The sequence below is a fragment of the Boleophthalmus pectinirostris genome, unplaced genomic scaffold (assembly GCF_026225935.1).
Source record: "Boleophthalmus pectinirostris isolate CB_2022bp ecotype Guang Dong unplaced genomic scaffold, ASM2622593v1 HiC_scaffold_23, whole genome shotgun sequence".
NCBI lineage: Eukaryota > Metazoa > Chordata > Actinopteri > Gobiiformes > Gobiidae > Boleophthalmus > Boleophthalmus pectinirostris.
In genome coordinates, this window is record NW_026571207.1 from 15571469 (window position 1) to 15590013 (window position 18545).

Sequence of the window (18545 nt, forward strand, 5' to 3'; positions counted from 1 at the left end):
TAAGTAATTTGATGGTTCCAATCAATGACGAACACTGAGAAGAGAAGCATGGCCATTATAGACACCCTCTGTGCTGATGGCTACAACTGAGCTTATATATTTACGCTATGGAGGAAACACAAAAGACACATAAAAATGTACTGCTTCACCTATGCCTTAAAGTGCAAATGACAGGTTTTCAAGGCTTTTTTTTATACTTGGTTTGGTGGGATAGCACCTGTGGTGAATATTTATCAAGGTTAAGTACATCATCTAAGTGGTGGTTTGTGAAAAAAAAAGGTGGACAAGAAAAGTATAAAAATACAGGAAGTAGCTCTAAGTTCTAAAACAGAATACTGTTGGAAAAAACGTAATCAACACGGACAATGGACAAGAAAGGAAGGTGTTTTTCTGACATTTTAGACCTTTATTTTATCAAGTTTTGGCCCTTCTTGACATTATAGTTGCCAGGTAACAGTTATGGTATTCCCTCTTAGTATGTCATGTCTGCTGCCCAGGTCCAAGCAGTAAAATTATAACTTTACCAAAATGAAAAAAAATAAAAAAAACTAGGCGAGATTTTTAGTACACTTTTAAATATAGTTATGTTACCTGTGTTTTAGTTTAGTCTAATCTGTCATACGCACTTGAAATTATTTTTGCGTTCTATTCACATGCATGTGTTGAAGTGGTGGAGTTGAAATGCCGTGGGCTGTGCAGCTGCACTGAGAGCTGTCAGAGGTGTGGGAGCAGTCTGCTTCCTCTGGATTTTTCTCAGATGAAAACAACTTTCTAAGCATGTTCAACCTCACCTTGGCTTTGCTATCTCTTTTTTAGTTCATCTATTATTTATCTCTTACAGAGTTAGGCTGATCTAGTTTGGTGAGGGGTTGTTACAGAGATAAAAATGACTTACCTTGGCCTATAGATCGATAGGCTCGAGATTATGACGTCACACCTGAATTTTCAGTTAAACCAATGGAGATTTTTACATGCCAAATACTAGCTTTAATTTCTCCAACACTATAGAGTGACTGATGCATTTACCAGTGGCTCAGCAGTTTATCAGACTGTTCCACTTTGAATTGTTTACTCATTTCATTGTTTTGGCTCATATATATTTTTGCACTCCTACAAACAAAACGTGGCAGATTTCCATAACGTAACTTTCCATTTTTGACGTTTCATATCAAGCTCTATTGGGTTTAGTTTACATTAGAAATTAGGATACAACAAAAAGGAATTCTTGCATTTGTGGTCAGAGTAAAAGAGCTTTTGTGTCTGAACACAATTTTTTATCACATTTTATCCTGATAAGAAACATACATACGTAAGAAATAGTTTAAGACTGATAAAGGCTTAGTAACTATCTGAGGTTAGAATTAGACATTAAGTGTAGTTATTATAAGGTGTTACCAACAAGTATTCATGATTTTGAATACACATACACTACAGTGTCTAGAATAGACCGTCAATGTGTCTGTGCACAAATAACTCACATTGGCCCAGTATCCCAGCCAGTGCGCTCTTGAACTTTTCCTTGGCCTCCTCCATCTCCTTCTCATGCTGGGCTTTCTCACTCATCAGTCTGCGGATGTGGCTGTTGGACGATTGGATCATGGAGTAGAAGTTGTTGGCATTTCTGCGATTGACTTCACCTCGCTCCAGCCAGGTCAGGAGCACCCGGACAGCCTCGGCAAACTTCACATCATCTGGAACACACATGCAGGAGAGAAGACACAGGTCAGGTGGTATACAGCAAAGGAAGTATTTGGAGAGTAAAGACCATTAGTCTTATATAAAGTCAAACAAATAAACATTGCATGGGCCAAAATGACAAACAGATTTTTTTTTTTCTATTCTCTGTTCTCATTGTACTCTCCAGATTTTCATCAAATACAAAGGCACCATACTAGTATGTGGGTTGAGAGTAAGCGCAAAACAAAGCTTCATCTAGGCCTACTTTTACCCGAACACCAGCCATCTACAGTCACAGACCTTTGATCTTGTCCCCCAGCAGGCTGCACTCGTGGTCGGTGTAGTGGACGATGGGAGGAGGAGAAGGCGGTCTTAGTCGATCCTCCTCCATCTTGCGTCGGTGCCTCTCCTCTCGGGCTAACATGCGCTGGTGACATTCCCACTCGTACAAGTCGTCTCTGGCCTGGGCAAAGTCCACGTGGAGACGCCCGCTGTCCTTCTTGTCTGTGCTGGAACCCAGGCGGATGCGGTAACCTGTGGAGAGTTGTATTTTGTATGTGAGTAAAATGTTTAAGACACAATGTTGGTGTTTGGCTGTAAGTATTAACAAGATTGCGATGCTCCACAGTGCAGTTTAATGAGGACATCATGATTGGTGAAGGGTTTGCACTCCTCTTCGCCGCAGAGCTTTCCTGTGAACCAGAATACACGCTCCTCCAGATGTGAATCTGATTGTCGATTAGCCAATCAGGGACACACATGGTCCATCCATATAAAAACAAATATGGCTGTTTATGAGGAAGAAGGAAAGGAAAAAATATCACAATGGAATGAAACATTTTAGTGAATTTGTGCAGAATCACTGAGTGAAGCGCCAAACTCTTGTTCAAAATGATAGATGACTTTGCATCACTGAAATAAACAGATCTGCACGGTTCTGTCTGAATTTGGCTTAAGACACAACAGATATGGGTGATGACCAGACTGATATCCCTCTGTACTAAAAAAGACTAGACTTACCAGAGCTCAACAGTTTGGACAATGTATATATGTGTATATATACATACATATTTATCACAGCAGTGAATTAAAACTGTAAAAATCAGATTTATAAAACTGAATGCATGTTGTAATTTAGATGGATGGAACCTAAGGACATACTGTATAACAAAATGATTAGAGCCACCATAGTTTGCTCTGCTGCCAAGTAAACAGACCTGAGGCTAAGCATTAGATTCAACTGAATAACAAGCCAAGAATAAATGAGTGTGAATCCAAAAGTATACACTAAGAAGCTTATCATGCTTCTCTCACCCATTGTTCACCATTGTCCTCCTGGACCCTCCACACTTACATGTATGAGCCTACTTCTGAAAAAGATCAGCTTGTCTCTTGCGGCAGTAAACTAGTGCAGAACTGCTAATTACAGCCTGGCCATCTCAACACTGCTTTTGTCTGCACCAAAGTGAATTTATAATGACTTAATTTGCTGAAAGGATCAAAGACTGAACAATGGGTGGACACAGGAATTCTATGGAACTTCACAAAAGCCATGAAAATTACAATAAACAATGATGAAAATGTAGATTCAGGGCTCTCTTGCAGAAAGTACAATTTAAAGTAAATAAGATTGAATAATTGTGTTTGTGGCTACTATGTTGGCACACAGAGCATTTTTTTGAGGGGAAAAAAAAATCTAAAAAAATCTATCTATCTAGACCTATATGCTTGGTCACAGTTACATACTAGCAACAATCCTAATATTTAAAGGCACTGTACTTGAAACAAAACTAGTTCATTTTGAAGGGTTTGCTCCAAACTTATTCCTCATTTACCTCATGCATTCAGAGCATCTTAATTATACACAGCAAAGTTTATTAGCACTTTTCACAACTTCTGAGGCCAGAGCGGTGTCAAGGCATTATAAACACTTTGTAATTACATGCAGACAGTACACAGCGGACGTATTTGACCTCAAGAGCTGCTTGTTTTGGAGTAAGACAAGTTTTGCTCAAAAAACATGGTAAAAAAAAATGGAGTACGACCCTAGACTGCATAAAAAAGTGGACTAAGCAAGTGTGACATCACCCATGGAGTTCATCTCCACTCAAATGAAACTCACGGTGCTAGTGGTTACAGGACAGAATCTAGAGCCAGCCTCTATATCATGAATAGGATTTTTTTTTTTTTTTAAACAGACAAACTAGCAAGAAAAAAAAAGTCACAATCTGTTCACAACACTTAGCCTACCGGATAAGAAAAGAGCCTTGTCCACGGTGTACTCCTCAGCAAAGCGAATGTGGCAGAAGTTTTTCTTGCTTCTGCGGATGGCGATGATCTCTCCACATGGACCAAAGACCTCCTCAATGGTCTGCTCCGTGGAATTCTCTGGTAAACCACCAACAAACACCGTCTTACACCCAGGAGGGCGCTCCCTGGTGGCTGGAGGGGGGAGATCTGGAAAAAAAAAAGGATTTGACAGGCTACATCTCTGCTGAAAGAAAAACTTAGAACATCAAAAAAAAAAAAAAAAAAAGAAAGGTCTGAAACATGTTTTTTTTTTTTTTTTTTTTTTTTTTAGCCAAATGTTAAACCAATGTAGCTTAACAACTTTCAATTAAAAAAACGTTCAAAACTTTGTCCATCAAAAATATTGACACTATAAAACGATACATATATTTACAGTAGTGACCCAACTGTTTATGGGGTTGCTCCATCACACTTTTGTTTCATTTTTTTGCTTAGTGTATCCCCCTTATTGCACTACTGGCAGAAACTTAGTGGATTTCCATGGTAACGGACATTCACCAAACAATCGAGGCCAGGAAGTGAACCCACAGTGAGCACAACAGGTCACTCTTAAAACATGAATAATGAGAACTAGCAGAATTCTGTTTAGATCCACTTTTGGTATTCAGCCAATGGAAATCCAAGTCTAATGTGAGTATACTGTAGATTTCTGGTGCCTGCTGAATGCGACGGGGATGCTTGATTTCTACATGTTTTTCAAAGACTGCAATCAGCGCCTGTTCTCTGGGCTGCTCTTTATATACATCCATACTGTGAATTGCTCCTGGGCTGACCATTGTGTGATTGCTTTATTCACAGCTTGAATTCTATGTGCACATTCTCTTTTGACACTGGCTATAAGAACTCCCATTAACTATGGATGGAAAGTAACTACTCATGTTACTGTGATTGAGTACATTTTGAGTAGATTTTTAAAACTTTATTTTTACATGTAATTGACTATAATTCTAGCATTAGTTTTATTTTTTGTTTTCCCCATATTGACAGATTTTGATTTTCAATTTGATTCTTCTACCATCCATCCATCCATCCATCCACTTTCTTCTCCTTATCTGGGGCCAGGTCGCGGGAGCAGCAGTCTAAGCAGGGACTCCCAGACTTCCTTTACTCCAGACACTTCCTCCAGCTCCTCTGGGGAGACCCCGAGGTGTTCCCAGGCCAGCCGAGAGACATAGTCCCTCAAGCGAGTCCTGGGTCTTCCCCGGGGCCTCCTCCTGGTGGGACATGCCCAGAACACCTCCCGAGGGAGGCGCTCAGGAGGCATCTGGAACAGATGCCCGAGCCATCTCAACTGGTTCCTCTCAATGTGGAGGAGCATCAGCTCTACTCCAAGCTCCTCCCATGTGACTGAGCTCCTCACCCTATCACTAAGGGAACGCCCAGCCACCCTGCAGAGGAAACCCATGTCGACTGCTTGTATCCGCGATCTTGTCCTTTTGGTCATTACATAAAGCTCATGATCATAGGTGAGGGTAGGAATGTAGATTGACCGGTAAATCAAGAGCTTTGCCTTTCCGCTCAGCTCCCTCTTCACCATTTTGCTGAAAACATAGACAGGTGGACAGCAGGGTGTCAGGATAACTACAGTTTTTATTTTGTGTTGACAGGACTGATAATTATAGAGAAACCCACAGTTAAAGTTTGGAATGAGTTTGTACAATATATTAAAGGTGCATTGTGTAAGAAAATAGCTTTTCTTCATGGAGATGGTTATTGCTTTGTCTGGAATGTTTCACAGTATGGCATTCAACCTTTCTGTCTTCATGGAGACCAAACCAGACCAAGTTACAGATCAGAACTATGGAGAGGCAACCCCATTCATAATCAGAATGTCAGTTTTTCTAGGTATTTTTGAGCTATAACACCACCTGCAGCTGAATAAATGTAAAGTAGATCTGTTTAACGTCATATTGTGGAGCATTCTAAGCAAAGCAATGACATATCTATAGAAACAAGAAAGTGCTGGACCCCCCAACCGAAAAGGTACACAGTGCACCTAAGTATATCTACTGATTAAAGGCTTCTAAACTTGAAATGACAGTAATTAGTACTCTGAGTAGAATTTTTCACTTATACTTTTTACTATACATTTTTCAGCAGTACTTGCACTTGGAATTGAGTAAATTTTTAACCATGATTATACTTTTCCTTGTGCATACATTTTCAATATTCCACCACTGCCATTTTCTCACTACACTGTTTAATCTTACTTAGACAATGTTTCAAGTATGTCTTTCCAGGAAGGTGGCACAGCAAAAGTAGAAAGAGAACATTTCAGTGGCATTGTTATATGTAATCTGCCTTTACTCGTAAAAGATTTCACCCACAAAAGCCATTCACTGACACCTGACAGAGACATGTTTCAGGCCAAAGGGGAGTTCAGCATAATCCCCTCTACATCCTCTCAGTCTGTGCTGGAGTCTGGAGTCCACGCGCTCAGAATAACTTTACAGGAGACATACACCGTGCATCCCAATCAGATGTGTACATGGAGTAAGAGGAATATGTCTTTGTATTGTTTAGACCTTGTGGCCGGGCAGTGGCTTCTCCTGATCCTGTAGAGATACTTCAATCTTTCTTTGGTAATCATATCCCACTGTTTGTTTTCACAACACGCTATTACAAGATGTATACTGCAATAAATATTATAACATTCTTGATAAAAAAGTCTTTATTTGTAAAAAGCTATAATTTTAAAAACACAGTGTCGTTCTATTTTTTATTACTCTGAGTTTAATAAATCCTTTTTTTGAATTGTCATCAACAGTTCCTTCGATTGCTTGGCTCTTGCTAAGTTTGTACAGTTAAGTGACTTACTGGGGTTGGGAGGGAACAGGGTGCAGCTTTTACAGTGGATGATCTCCTTGACAACAGGAACATCTGGTACCAGACCCAGACCGGGCATGAGTGGATTCAAGGGGCCGAACTCAGGCATCAGGCCCACATTTGGCTCATAGTCTGGAAACAGAGGGGAAAACAAGTGAGGTTAAAGTGCCTAATATTGAGACTTTGCAGCTGATGTCATCAACAATCAATGGGGGTGTAAAGCTAACTGTAGGCACTGCTCTGTCTGAGAATCTGTTACTCAAATTACACCTTAATCTGAGCTTTGTTTTATCACAATCTAGAGTTGATTTAGCTGGAACTACAAGAGGTGATCTGATTTTCTCGCACATATACTGAAATTACAATTAGGGATGATCACGATTAATTGACTAATTGATAATTGATCATTAAGAATTTTGTTGATAATTTTTAATTGACAAACCAAATGTAGGTTGCTATGCGAAGCAGTCAGTAAAGAAACGAGGCAGTTAATCACGCTCACTTTTTTTTGTTCAAAGTCAAACACCTAAACAGGACCATAAGCACTCGTATTGATCACAGTCTTGAGAAAAAGTGTAGTTTAAATCCATTTTGCATCTTGTCTTGAGTTTTCAGACAATCTTAAAACTTATCTGACAGTGTTTGTTAGTGTCTGCGTTGTGTCACCATAGTAACTGCTGAACATTCCACCATAGAGATACAAGTATAACACCCTCATCCAAATGTCACTGCAAAGTATCTATATTAAAATGTTACCCACATTGTACAGTATAAACATGGCAGTCTGCCTAAATATTTACTTATGTTTTACAGTTGTGTACAGAGTCATGAATGTTTTATGCTTCTTCCGAGACCAACAGCCCATAATGCAATATGCAAACATTTATGAATAAATGATGGCATCAGCACTGCGCATATCGGATGAAGTTCCCACAGAGTCAGTCACATGTCACTCTGCTGCTGAAACAATTACCTTATGTGTTATCAAAACAGCTGCTCCTATTTCACACATATGTACCTAAGTGCGCACACTCCTGGAACAGTGCTTTTGAAATGGAAATGACCCTGCCACCTACATCTGCATCACTGGTACCTGCGATGAATAAGAAGCTGATGAGGAATAATGACACATAAAAATGCAAGATCGGTACTTGACAAAATAGGAGATGCGCGAAAAGGTCATGTCAACTCATTTAACGTAATAGGCAGGTACACGAAACATTCTCGAGTCCCTATTGTTCAAAACTGGTAGAACAGAGTTGTTGTTCAACTGTCAGATTATAAATTTGTTGACCTGGTTTATGGTTAAAAATCTTGTTATTACAAAGACTGTCCACATGAAACAGAAATCATAAACATCACTATCATAAATAAACAAAGTTTTTTTTTTTTTTTTTTTCTTTTAAACAAAGCTTCAGAAAGTGGTGCCATAAATTCAACTACAAACACTTAAAGGGACAGTCTGGAATTTTGGATAAAGGACCTCATTTCCTAGTGAGCCAGAGTGATGGAAAATATTCCATCCAGTCCTTGTATTTGCAGAGGTCGCTGGTGCTAGGCTAGTGCATGTCAATGGCCATAGTTAGCCTGCCACTAAAAACTTACCCACTCTACAAAGCACCTGAAGCAAATCATGCATTGCATGAATCGTCGCATGTTGAGGGAATATTTTCTCAGCAGCAGTGGAATTTTACTTTGCTGGTAAAATAGGTGTAAGGTGATATCAGTCCGCCACTGCCAAGCTTTCTGTCAGGAAGTATAACTCACTGCTGCTGCTCAGACGTAAATCCTTCAAATACAAGGTTGGTTTTACTTCTAAAATTATTCTGTCGACACAGGCAGTTACACTGATAGTCTGGCGCAATAATAGATTTGCTTCAGGTGCTTTGTGGAGTGGGTAAGACTGTTTTTAGTGGCAGGCTAACTAAGGCTTATGACATGCACTAGTCTAGCACCAGTGACCTCTGCAAATACAAGGACTGGATGAAATATTTAAAAAAATGTCTCCACAAGTCTCCAACACTCTGGCTAACTAGGAAATGAGGTCCTTTGTCCAAAATTCCAGACTGTCCCTTTAAGTGTTTGTAGTTGAATTTATGGCACCACCAAATTTGTAACAAATAATTACAAAGTAATCCAATGTTTGTTTGTGGAATTCTATTTTGGACACTTATTTCAAAAACTCTCATAGAGTTATATAGGCCCATGCCCACTTTTGAGATTATGGCGTCATCAAATTTTTTCACTTGATACTTGATACTTTGCTGTCACATCATGCTGAGAGGGTTCTGCGTGTATGTCTATGGCAAATAGTTCTGCAGCTACCATAGTGACACAATACACACATTAGCAATAACTACCAAAAAAAAAGAAAAAAAAAAGGTTTTAGTCCTGTTCAGGTGTTTGATTTTCAACAAAAAGTTGAGAGTGACTAATGGAAAAACTGCTGATTAATTCTGGCTAGCTTGTGACTGCGATTTTATTTTAGAAACTTGTTTAACAGCACAAATCATCTCTCCTGTTGCAATTCCAACCAAGACAGTTCTTTATTGTGTTGAAATAAAGCGCAGATTAAAGTCCAACTTGAGTAACATGACTTTAGACAGTGCAGTGCCTCCAGTTAACATCACACTCTCAGGCAATGCTGATGATGTCAGCTGCAAAATAAGCACAACTGCAGGAGAACATGTTTTAAAATACCCACAATAGAGAAATGGACATGTTTTTATTTCATTTTTTATTTTTTTGACTCTCTTTTCAATAACAGCACTTTACCACTTGCACCATTTAGCACAAAGCTTAGTCATTTAAGTTAGCAACAAAGAATGAAACTGCCTCAAGAGCGCAGGCTAAATCTAGAGTCAAAGAGAGGCTGGGTGATTTAATAAGCCTGTCTCAAATGAACAAAGACGTGCAGATTAGAAATAAATGTCTCCTGCTGAGAAATGGCACTGCTGTATATAATAGCAATGAAACCAGCCTAATGGAATAAAGAGTGATTAGACTAAATGAATGTGATCTACTGGAGTCATTTTCCTGGTGGTCTCCCCTTTGAGTTAATGGTAAAATGTTAAGTAGGTGCACAGTAAATATAGGCCCATATGCACTTTACATTATTGTGCACCATAGGATTTAAAGAGCCCATATTATGCTATTTCGCATCTATAATTATAATAATATTAGTTATAATCTTGTTCACTCATCAAAGCATCCCTGGAGTTGTGCTTTGCTCCATTCACACATAGGAGGACTTTGTACCAGATGCCTTACTGTGTTTTGAGGAGAAAAGTAGCACATGGTGAGTATTGTTTCTGCATGTACTGTACAGTTCTAATGTTCACGTGATTCTGTTTTGGTCCATTATTGTATTAGAGAGTAATAAATGCTTCAAGTATATTTAAACATGTACAACACAGAGTAGATAATCATAATGTAATCATGTGTCTTCACTGGAATAAATCTTCACTGTCCAACCCCAAACTGTGTGTCTCTTTACCTGCGCTTTCTCTATATTTTGATTCAATACAGAACTGTGGAAAATTAAATACTGTCTTTGTATTCTTTTACTTTGAAACCCTTTAAGAACATTTGACATTGCCTGTTAAAATAATTGTGTCAACAGAATTAAATTATATATAAAAAATAAAACCAGAAAAAGGCAAATTTTCATGATAAGGTAATGTAAATAATTTAATAATTTTCTTTGTGGATCAATAAAGTTTGTCTAAATAAGATATGTATGTGTATTCAGCATGATTTCACATTTCATAAACATGAAAAGGTGATGTTCATGTTACCAGAAAAGTATTTGTATAGTTTGTGGTAGAATCAAATAAGTAATTGTATTGCATGCAACTCATTTCCATCTTTTTTTTCTTTTTTTTTTTAAAAGCAAACCAGCGACATACACTACCGGTCAAACGTTTTAGAATACCCTAATTTTTCCAGTTATTTATTGCAATTCAAGTCGTGCAAGTCCAGTGAAGAGATTAAAATCGTACAAAGGTAAGAACTGAACAGCCAGAGGTTAAAAAAAAGATAAAAGATAACAAAACACAAATCCAAGCTCTGCCAAAACTACCTCAGGAAAAAAGAACAAGATGGTGAGCTTGAAAACATGGAGTGTCCAGCACAGTCTCCAGACTTAAACCCCATCGAGCTGGTTTGGGATGAACTGGACAGAAGAGTGAAAGCCAAGAAACCTACAAGTGCCACACATTTATGCCAATAGTGGACACTTTCATGAATCAAAAGTTAGAATATGTTTTGGTCAACAGTAAAAAAAATAAATAAAATGAAAAGTGTAATGTTCTAAAACTTTTGACCAGTAGTGTATTTTTCAGTGCATGTTCTTTTCTCAATCTGAAAACACTTGGTTCCACCTTGTTATGTCATACAGAAAGTGCTCCACTGTTTGTTTTTTTTAACTCTGTTCACCTTCACTTGAATTGTTTGGATAATTTCACCTCTGGAATTGTGAACCTGTACTCAACTAAAGGTAAAAAGTAGCTTGAAAACTATCGCTTCATGACATCACAAGGTAGAACAAAGTATTTTAAGCTTTGGAGATGTAGATAGATGCATAAAGGATTACTCAAGCATGTGTAAATGAGACAAAACACAACTCCAGGTATGTTTTGGATAAGGTAACAGCATTTTAACATGGTTTAAAGTTCACAATAATCATTTTAATACATTCTTGGGACTTCCATCTTTGCCTTATGAATATATATTTATTTATATAAGTGAATAACAAAGCATTGCACTGATCTATTAATCCAAGTACGACGTTTTCAAGATTTAGTTTTGACGGTCACAGAAAACGGGACTAAAGTGTCTGTCGTATCATAATATACTGACTGAAAATTCTAGTACTAGTAGTAGTAGTAGTAGTAGTAGTAGTAGTAGTAGTAGTAGTAGTAGTAGTTATAGTTATACTTATATTGTAGCACTATTCTGAAATCCTGAATGACTTTGTTGTGTATTTGGCTTGGCTTGAAGTTACAATTTCAGTTGTCTATCCATCACAAAGTGCAGAGTGAGAATACAAATTGTGTTAAGCTCCAGCCCCTCTCCGCTCTGTAACTCCCAGGAGAAATGTGTGTCCTGGAGGGAGAGAGTGGTGGGGACAGAATAGAGACATAAGTGATCGCTGTGAGGCATGCTGGGTAATATTCTCTAATGAGGGGAGCACCACACCACCTGGAACCAAAACAGTGACTACAATCTGCCTTCTCAAATTCATGCCAGGAGTCACCCACTGCAGGCATGATTCATTTTTTAATCATGACATTCACATTAATTGCAATTGGAATTAAAATATGACTCTTGATAAACTGACAACATTTGTAATTTAAATTTTGATTTATACACAATTTGAAAAAAAAAAAAAGTGTTGTTCCTAATTTGGGTTAGATTCTTTGACTAAAACCAGTGACTGTATTATCATTTTTGCCTGTACCTTCTGAGTTCACACTTTCATGGGAGATCAGAAAGCAGAATGAGCCTCACACAAGTCTTTCATTTGGGTTGCCAGTTCTTAAACCTAAAAGAACTGTCTCTGATCTGAATCCTCATAACCTAAACCAAATCAAAGCCAATCATTAATTAGGGCTACTGCAGCCTCTGCAGCGCATTACTTCGACAGCCCAGTAGTTTGGGACTAAACCAGGACTAAACCAGGACTGAACCTACGCCGTGTCATTAGCAGACTCACGCCGCCACCACAGAGCTGATCGCCAGGACTACACCAAGACTACACCAGGACTACACCAGGACTACACCAGGACTGAAACAGGACTGAAACAGGACTGAACAGGACTGAATCAGGACTGAACCAGGTCTAAACCAGAACTTAACCAGGTTTAAACCAGCACTAAACCAGTGTCATTAGCATAAATATACACAACCGCTGAGTCGATCGCCAGGACTACATCAGGACTGGACTAGGTCTAAACCAGGACTTAACCAGGTTTAAACCATGACCAGGAGCGCAGCCGCTGAGCTAAATGAGAAAAAAACATGTGTCCTCTATACGCAGGTCAAGTCACAGGCTCTCCAGGTGAAGTTGTGATTCTACTTCCCTTTTTAAACCAGCAAGAGTGCAGGTTACATATACTGTATAAACAACAACACCTGGCAAGTATGTTGACAGCATGAAACAAAATACAGATGAATATTAAATACTTAGTAAATGTAATAGTTCCGTAAAACAGTTGAGTTCAGTGTTTAGACAGATGTCATGGCAGGTCTGTAATTTCCATGTGTTTTTTATTATGGTCCAAGGGATTCCCGGTGAAGCCTGGGAAAGACACATGGAACACTACTGGAACAGGATCTGTGTTTGGTATGTGGACACCAGATGTTCAGTAATGATGGGATTTCCAGCTTTATTCCAAAGGTGAATGTGATACAATTACACTGATATTTCCAGTTTATGACCTGATACACTATGTCAAATTGTCACAATCTTAATGGCAAATGTAATTCATCTGGCAAGCTCAAACATAGTATTACATTTTGTTGTTTTTTTTAGTAGTAAGAGTCCCGATAGTCAATTATGTCAGTAGAGGCAATAGAAAAAAGAGAAAGGAATATAATATGCAACTATTCAAGCATACAGCGCCAACATTTTCATCATTAATAGTCCTGTAGCTCACTGATGCTAAACAAATATTATTTTGACTTTTAGAGATGGTCCTAGTATATGGATTTTTTCAGTCAATACGAATATCTGATAATTGTCTTGCTATTGTGGCTGCTAACGCTGTTTGCCAATATTAAAGCTGAAGTGACTTAAATGTTTCACTTCTCTATCAATAATTACGTTTATGTAGGATTTAAAAAAATAATGTGTCTCTTAGGTAAACGTACAACCACATCTTGCTTCTCTCTATTTCATCTCACTGGTCCACAACAAAACATTAGTGCTAAATATGTGGTACTTTTCGATATCCGACCACTGACATTTTTTGCATCCTTACTTTTTTTCTTGATATTTATATTCTAGCTGGTTTAACGTAGTGTCCAGATTTCTTTGTTTATGCATTGGTCAGACTAAATGTCTTGGTCACAGGTAACGTATACTAATTATACTGACAGACACTAAACAGGCGTAAAATGAAACCGTCTTATCTTGAACCACCAAAAGGACGACTGATCGATCTCTTCAAAGGCACACGGTGTTCTGTGACAAGAGCAGTGTGACAGATCAAGGCTGCGTGGGGCCATTATGTGCTTTCAGTTTACAGGCAATTTAGATGAAAGAATCCAGAAAATCACATCTTACTATCCTGGAATAAAGTATGTGTATTGACATTAACCAGGTACCAAAAGTCGGATTCTTGGTGAAGAACTCCAATTGTATATCCACCTTATTCTTCTACAACTACGTGACCCCACACCTCTGTTTGTGTTGGCACTTTGAATTGAAGTGGGTATTTCATTCATTTCACTTAAAAATTTTACTACTAGGAATGTCAAGATTATTAGGTTAATCGATAATCATGATTACCCAAGCCACAATAAAAGAGTTAAAATATAATTGTGACCATTTTAGAAGCAACTTTAAATAATTTACATTCAATCTATGCTCCAAAATAATATATATTTTTTTAAAAAGTGCTGTAGCAACTGGCTGTTTATGTCACTTTAACTTTTATTTTATCAATCAGAAATTTGATTTGATAAACCAGGTGATATACTGTAACACTGTGGGGTTTCCTCACAATAAAATGTGATACTGTGACCTCCCTACTTACTACTAAAATACTGTTTAAAGTAGGTTGATTAGTGTAAAATGTTCAATGTTCATGTGCACCTAGAAGTTAATGTAAAGGTGCACTATGTAACTTTTTGGTTGTAGGTCTGTCACCTGCTTGTTTCTATGGATATGTCATTGCTCTACCTGAAATATTCCAAAGTTTCTACATTTCTTCAATTACATATGGTTTTACAGCTCCAAAATACCTAGAAAAACTGGAACTCTCCAAAGATCTGATCTTTAACTTGGTCTGATTTGGTCTCCATGAAGATAGATGGTTTTTATGCCATACTATGAAACATTTCAGACAAAGCACATTACATAACATAACATCTCTATAGAGAAAAGCATTTGACGGACCCACCAGAAAAGAAAAAGTTACACAATGCACCTTTAACAATGTACCCTTTGTCAGAGGGAACTGAAAACCTCATAGTAGTCGGTAGCTTATATAACTTATTTGTTGCTGATATTGGTAGCTATGCAAAATCACACAACCAGTAAGAAATGAAAGTGCCTGTGGAAACTTCTGAATAAGGTATTAAAAGGGAAATGCTTATTGACAAGGCAGTTTAAAACCCATTTGCTAATGTGATGCACTACTTGAAATCTAAAACCCTCTAGATTCAGAAGATGTATACTAAAAAGTGTGTGAGTGAAGCATAACTGTAAGCAAATGTTAAAAGAACAGATGTCTTAATATCTTTTTCACAGTATAATTTGGGTTGCCAGTTTCAGTGCTGAAATTCAGATGGTTTAAATGTAAAATGCCTCTCTCTGATCAGAATCCTCACTACTTAAACCCCAGCACCTACAGCCAATCATTAATCTAGAGCCTGAGGCTCCAATAGGCGGAATGTGGGCCAACTCTGGACCCCGAGGGGATCTGTACTGGCCCACAAGACCCCTACCACAATATGAAAGAGGTACTTTAGATACATAAGCTGCAAACATTGTTCAGGGCCAAACTTATGGAGTAAGAAAGCTGTCAAAAATATTTGTGCGCATAAAATAGAAATCCGTGCGTATTTGGGAAATCCATGCATATTTGGCTGTAGTTGTGCATAAAATAAATATTTGTAAACTCTCAAATGAGTCCAGTCGTACATAAAATATATTGTGTGTATTTTATCCATCAGAATATGAATTGAAAAATTACGACATCATGAATTACAATCACGAAATGAAAATTTACGATTACGCTTTCATCAGTACGAATACGAATTCACAGACGGAACTTTACTGTCAAAAATACGTCATCACTTCACAGACATTATTTATCGAGCAGAAGAAACATCGATCAAGATCAAGACTGCGCATGCTCAAGTTTGTAGCAGAGGGTAAAAACAGAGTAATAGCACAAGAAGCTACAACAACGACCAACAAGTGGGTTAATTAAAATCTATTGTAAAAATGTCTTGAATTCGGGAACCGAACGCTGCTGTATAATATTGTGTAGAAACACCTCCTTTGAACGGGAAATTGCACCTATATGTTAGATAACATAGTGGAGCCAGTTGGCTAACATCCGACGTAACGTTATCCCAGGGCTAATTAACAAATATCAGGTTCTCTGTATGTTTAGATATTAAACATTCACGGCTACAGCCACAGCGAGCATCAGTCAGTCTTCACTTCAGCTGCATTTTTGACAGCTTTCTTTACTCCATACAAACTCCCTCATCAGCTCTAGATGTAAAACTGTCCACTAGGTAATATGAGCTTATATTACACCCCTCTCGGCACACAGTTCTTAGTGAGGGTTGCGCATTTTGATAAACCAAACCTTCCATTCATCAAGTAAGCAGGGAGTAAATAGAAATTCTATTAATCTTGTTTCTATTTATCATGTATTTAAAATGTATTTAAGACAAATACATACACACCATAAGTAATAAATGCACATTGCAGGTGTTTAAATAATTACATTTTACAAAGTATTATATTTACTCAACCAATAAAACATATCAGTTTGATCATGTGACTTAAGACTTGCATTTCACAAGGCAGTAAAATTTGATAGCCTTTCCCAGCGGAGTGTAATGAAGTAGTAATGAAGTAGTACTACTGTTACATAATGAGATGCATATTTCAGTACTATGTTATGCAGTCATTCTGTCACAATGCCATTGGTCAAGTGGTAGCATGTTTGTTGCAGCTGATCATGGTGCGATATAAGATTGAGACTTCGACATTATAATATTATCTGCATAAAACAGTTGTGTGGAGGATAAACTGATGCTGAAATGCACATTTAAACATGTTATATTATATTATGAAGTATAGCTACTGTCCCTATGCTTGCTTGATTACTTATTAGGCTTTTATTTACTCAGTTTACTCAGTTGATTTGTGTAACTAACAAATAGACAATTGTTGATCGCTCTTTTGTTCACCAGCTTGGACTACCCATGGACTTGACCACAGACATATGACACTAATGTAAAGAAGAAGAAGCAGAAGCTCTAAGAAATGCAATGTGGACAGAGAAAATCACCAGTTCAACTGTGAATGGACAAAGGAGTTTTGTTTTATTTGGCTTGAGCACGGTATTGAGCCTACGTGTTTGATTTGTTTGCAGACTGTTCAACACTACTCACGCTTTAATGCCACTTACCCAGAAAAAAATGAAAAGCGCAAACAACGCATATCAGATATGAAAGCATCATACATTCAGTCAGTGCGCACGAGAATGAGAAAAACCTGTATACGTCCTCTGTTCACAGTATTCCTTCCTGCCCACTTCTGTCTCTAAATGCTCCTAAACTGCGCTTTCTTGTGGTGGCACTTCCAGTTATACAAGAATCCCATTCATATCAATAGCAAGTTTGAGAAACGTTTTTGAGAAAAGATTAAATATGACTTGAAGTGTGTTCATTTGTGAAGTCAAGTCATCACTGTACCGATTTTCTCTGGGAGGCTTTAAAACAGCTTTATAGTCCGTACTGTACATATTTGGTCTTAGGACCGGGAGCCCCATACAAAATAATACAACCTGAATGACAATGGCAGCACGCATGGCAACTTCCAGAATAAGGTGAATATGTAGGTTATGGCACCAGCAACCCACGTTCAGTTGTGATTATAGTACCCTTTTAAGAGTAAGACTGCAGGCTAAATACTGTCCCTTTAAGAGTGAAATGCACTGATGAAATTCCACCATTATCCCCAGTCGCCCTGTTACCTTTCTCTGCAGCACTGTGATCAAACTTTTTCTAGGTCTACAGCACATGTACCTGTTCTGAGTGCACCCTGAGGCAAGGCCTGTCCTTGTTAAGTGCAGCAGGTCTCGGGGTAGTGCTGTCACACACAGGTGCACACGGTGATGCTATTCATGTGTGTCCCATTTGTGTGCGACACATTCACACACGCAGCATTCACACATACACTGTCGCCATGAGCTCTACAACACAGGAAACATATTAGCTACACCTGTGCTGTTCCCACGGCAACAAGAAAACAAAGAGTGCAGTCATTAGACACAACAAACAAGCAATGAATCTGAAATCACCCACTACAGCACATGCCCATGATAATGACAAATCCACTCATTAACCAGAGTGAATCCACAGGTGCAGGCAACATGGGCAAAAGAATAACTGGTGGTAAAAATAAGCTAAGATAAAATATGATTCATCTACAGTATTTAATTGGAAACAAAATTTTTGGTTCCATTTACCACAATGTTAACTAAAATTTCAAAGTGATCCAGAATCCAGGATTTCTTCCGGATCACTCCCAAAATGAAATAAGTTCTTCCTTTTCACATTTCCAACAAATCCTGAAAATTTCATCAAATCCATCCATAACCTTTTGAGTTATGTTGCTAACAGACAAACAAACAAACAAACAAACAAACAGACAAACGCTGGCAAAAACATAACCTCCTTGGCGGAGGTAATAACAGATAATGATTTGTTGGGGTTTTTTTTAGTTTTCGATTTTGTGTTTAAATGAATAATGGAAAAAA

The 18545-nt window shown here is 38.0% G+C and overlaps 1 protein-coding gene across 1 annotated transcript in view; it reads right to left on the reverse strand.

Moving 5' to 3' along the window:
- Positions 1-18545, reverse strand: part of LOC110158975 (ecto-NOX disulfide-thiol exchanger 2-like) — a 35477-nt gene that overhangs the window by 15998 nt on the left and 934 nt on the right. Inside the window, exons 2-5 of the mRNA XM_020923538.2 lie at positions 6805-6945; positions 3928-4134; positions 1978-2211; positions 1479-1691 (exon numbers count right to left, since the gene is read on the reverse strand). Coding sequence (XP_020779197.2) covers positions 1479-1691; positions 1978-2211; positions 3928-4134; positions 6805-6945 — 795 coding nt within the window. The remainder of the gene's footprint in view (positions 1-1478; positions 1692-1977; positions 2212-3927; positions 4135-6804; positions 6946-18545) is intronic.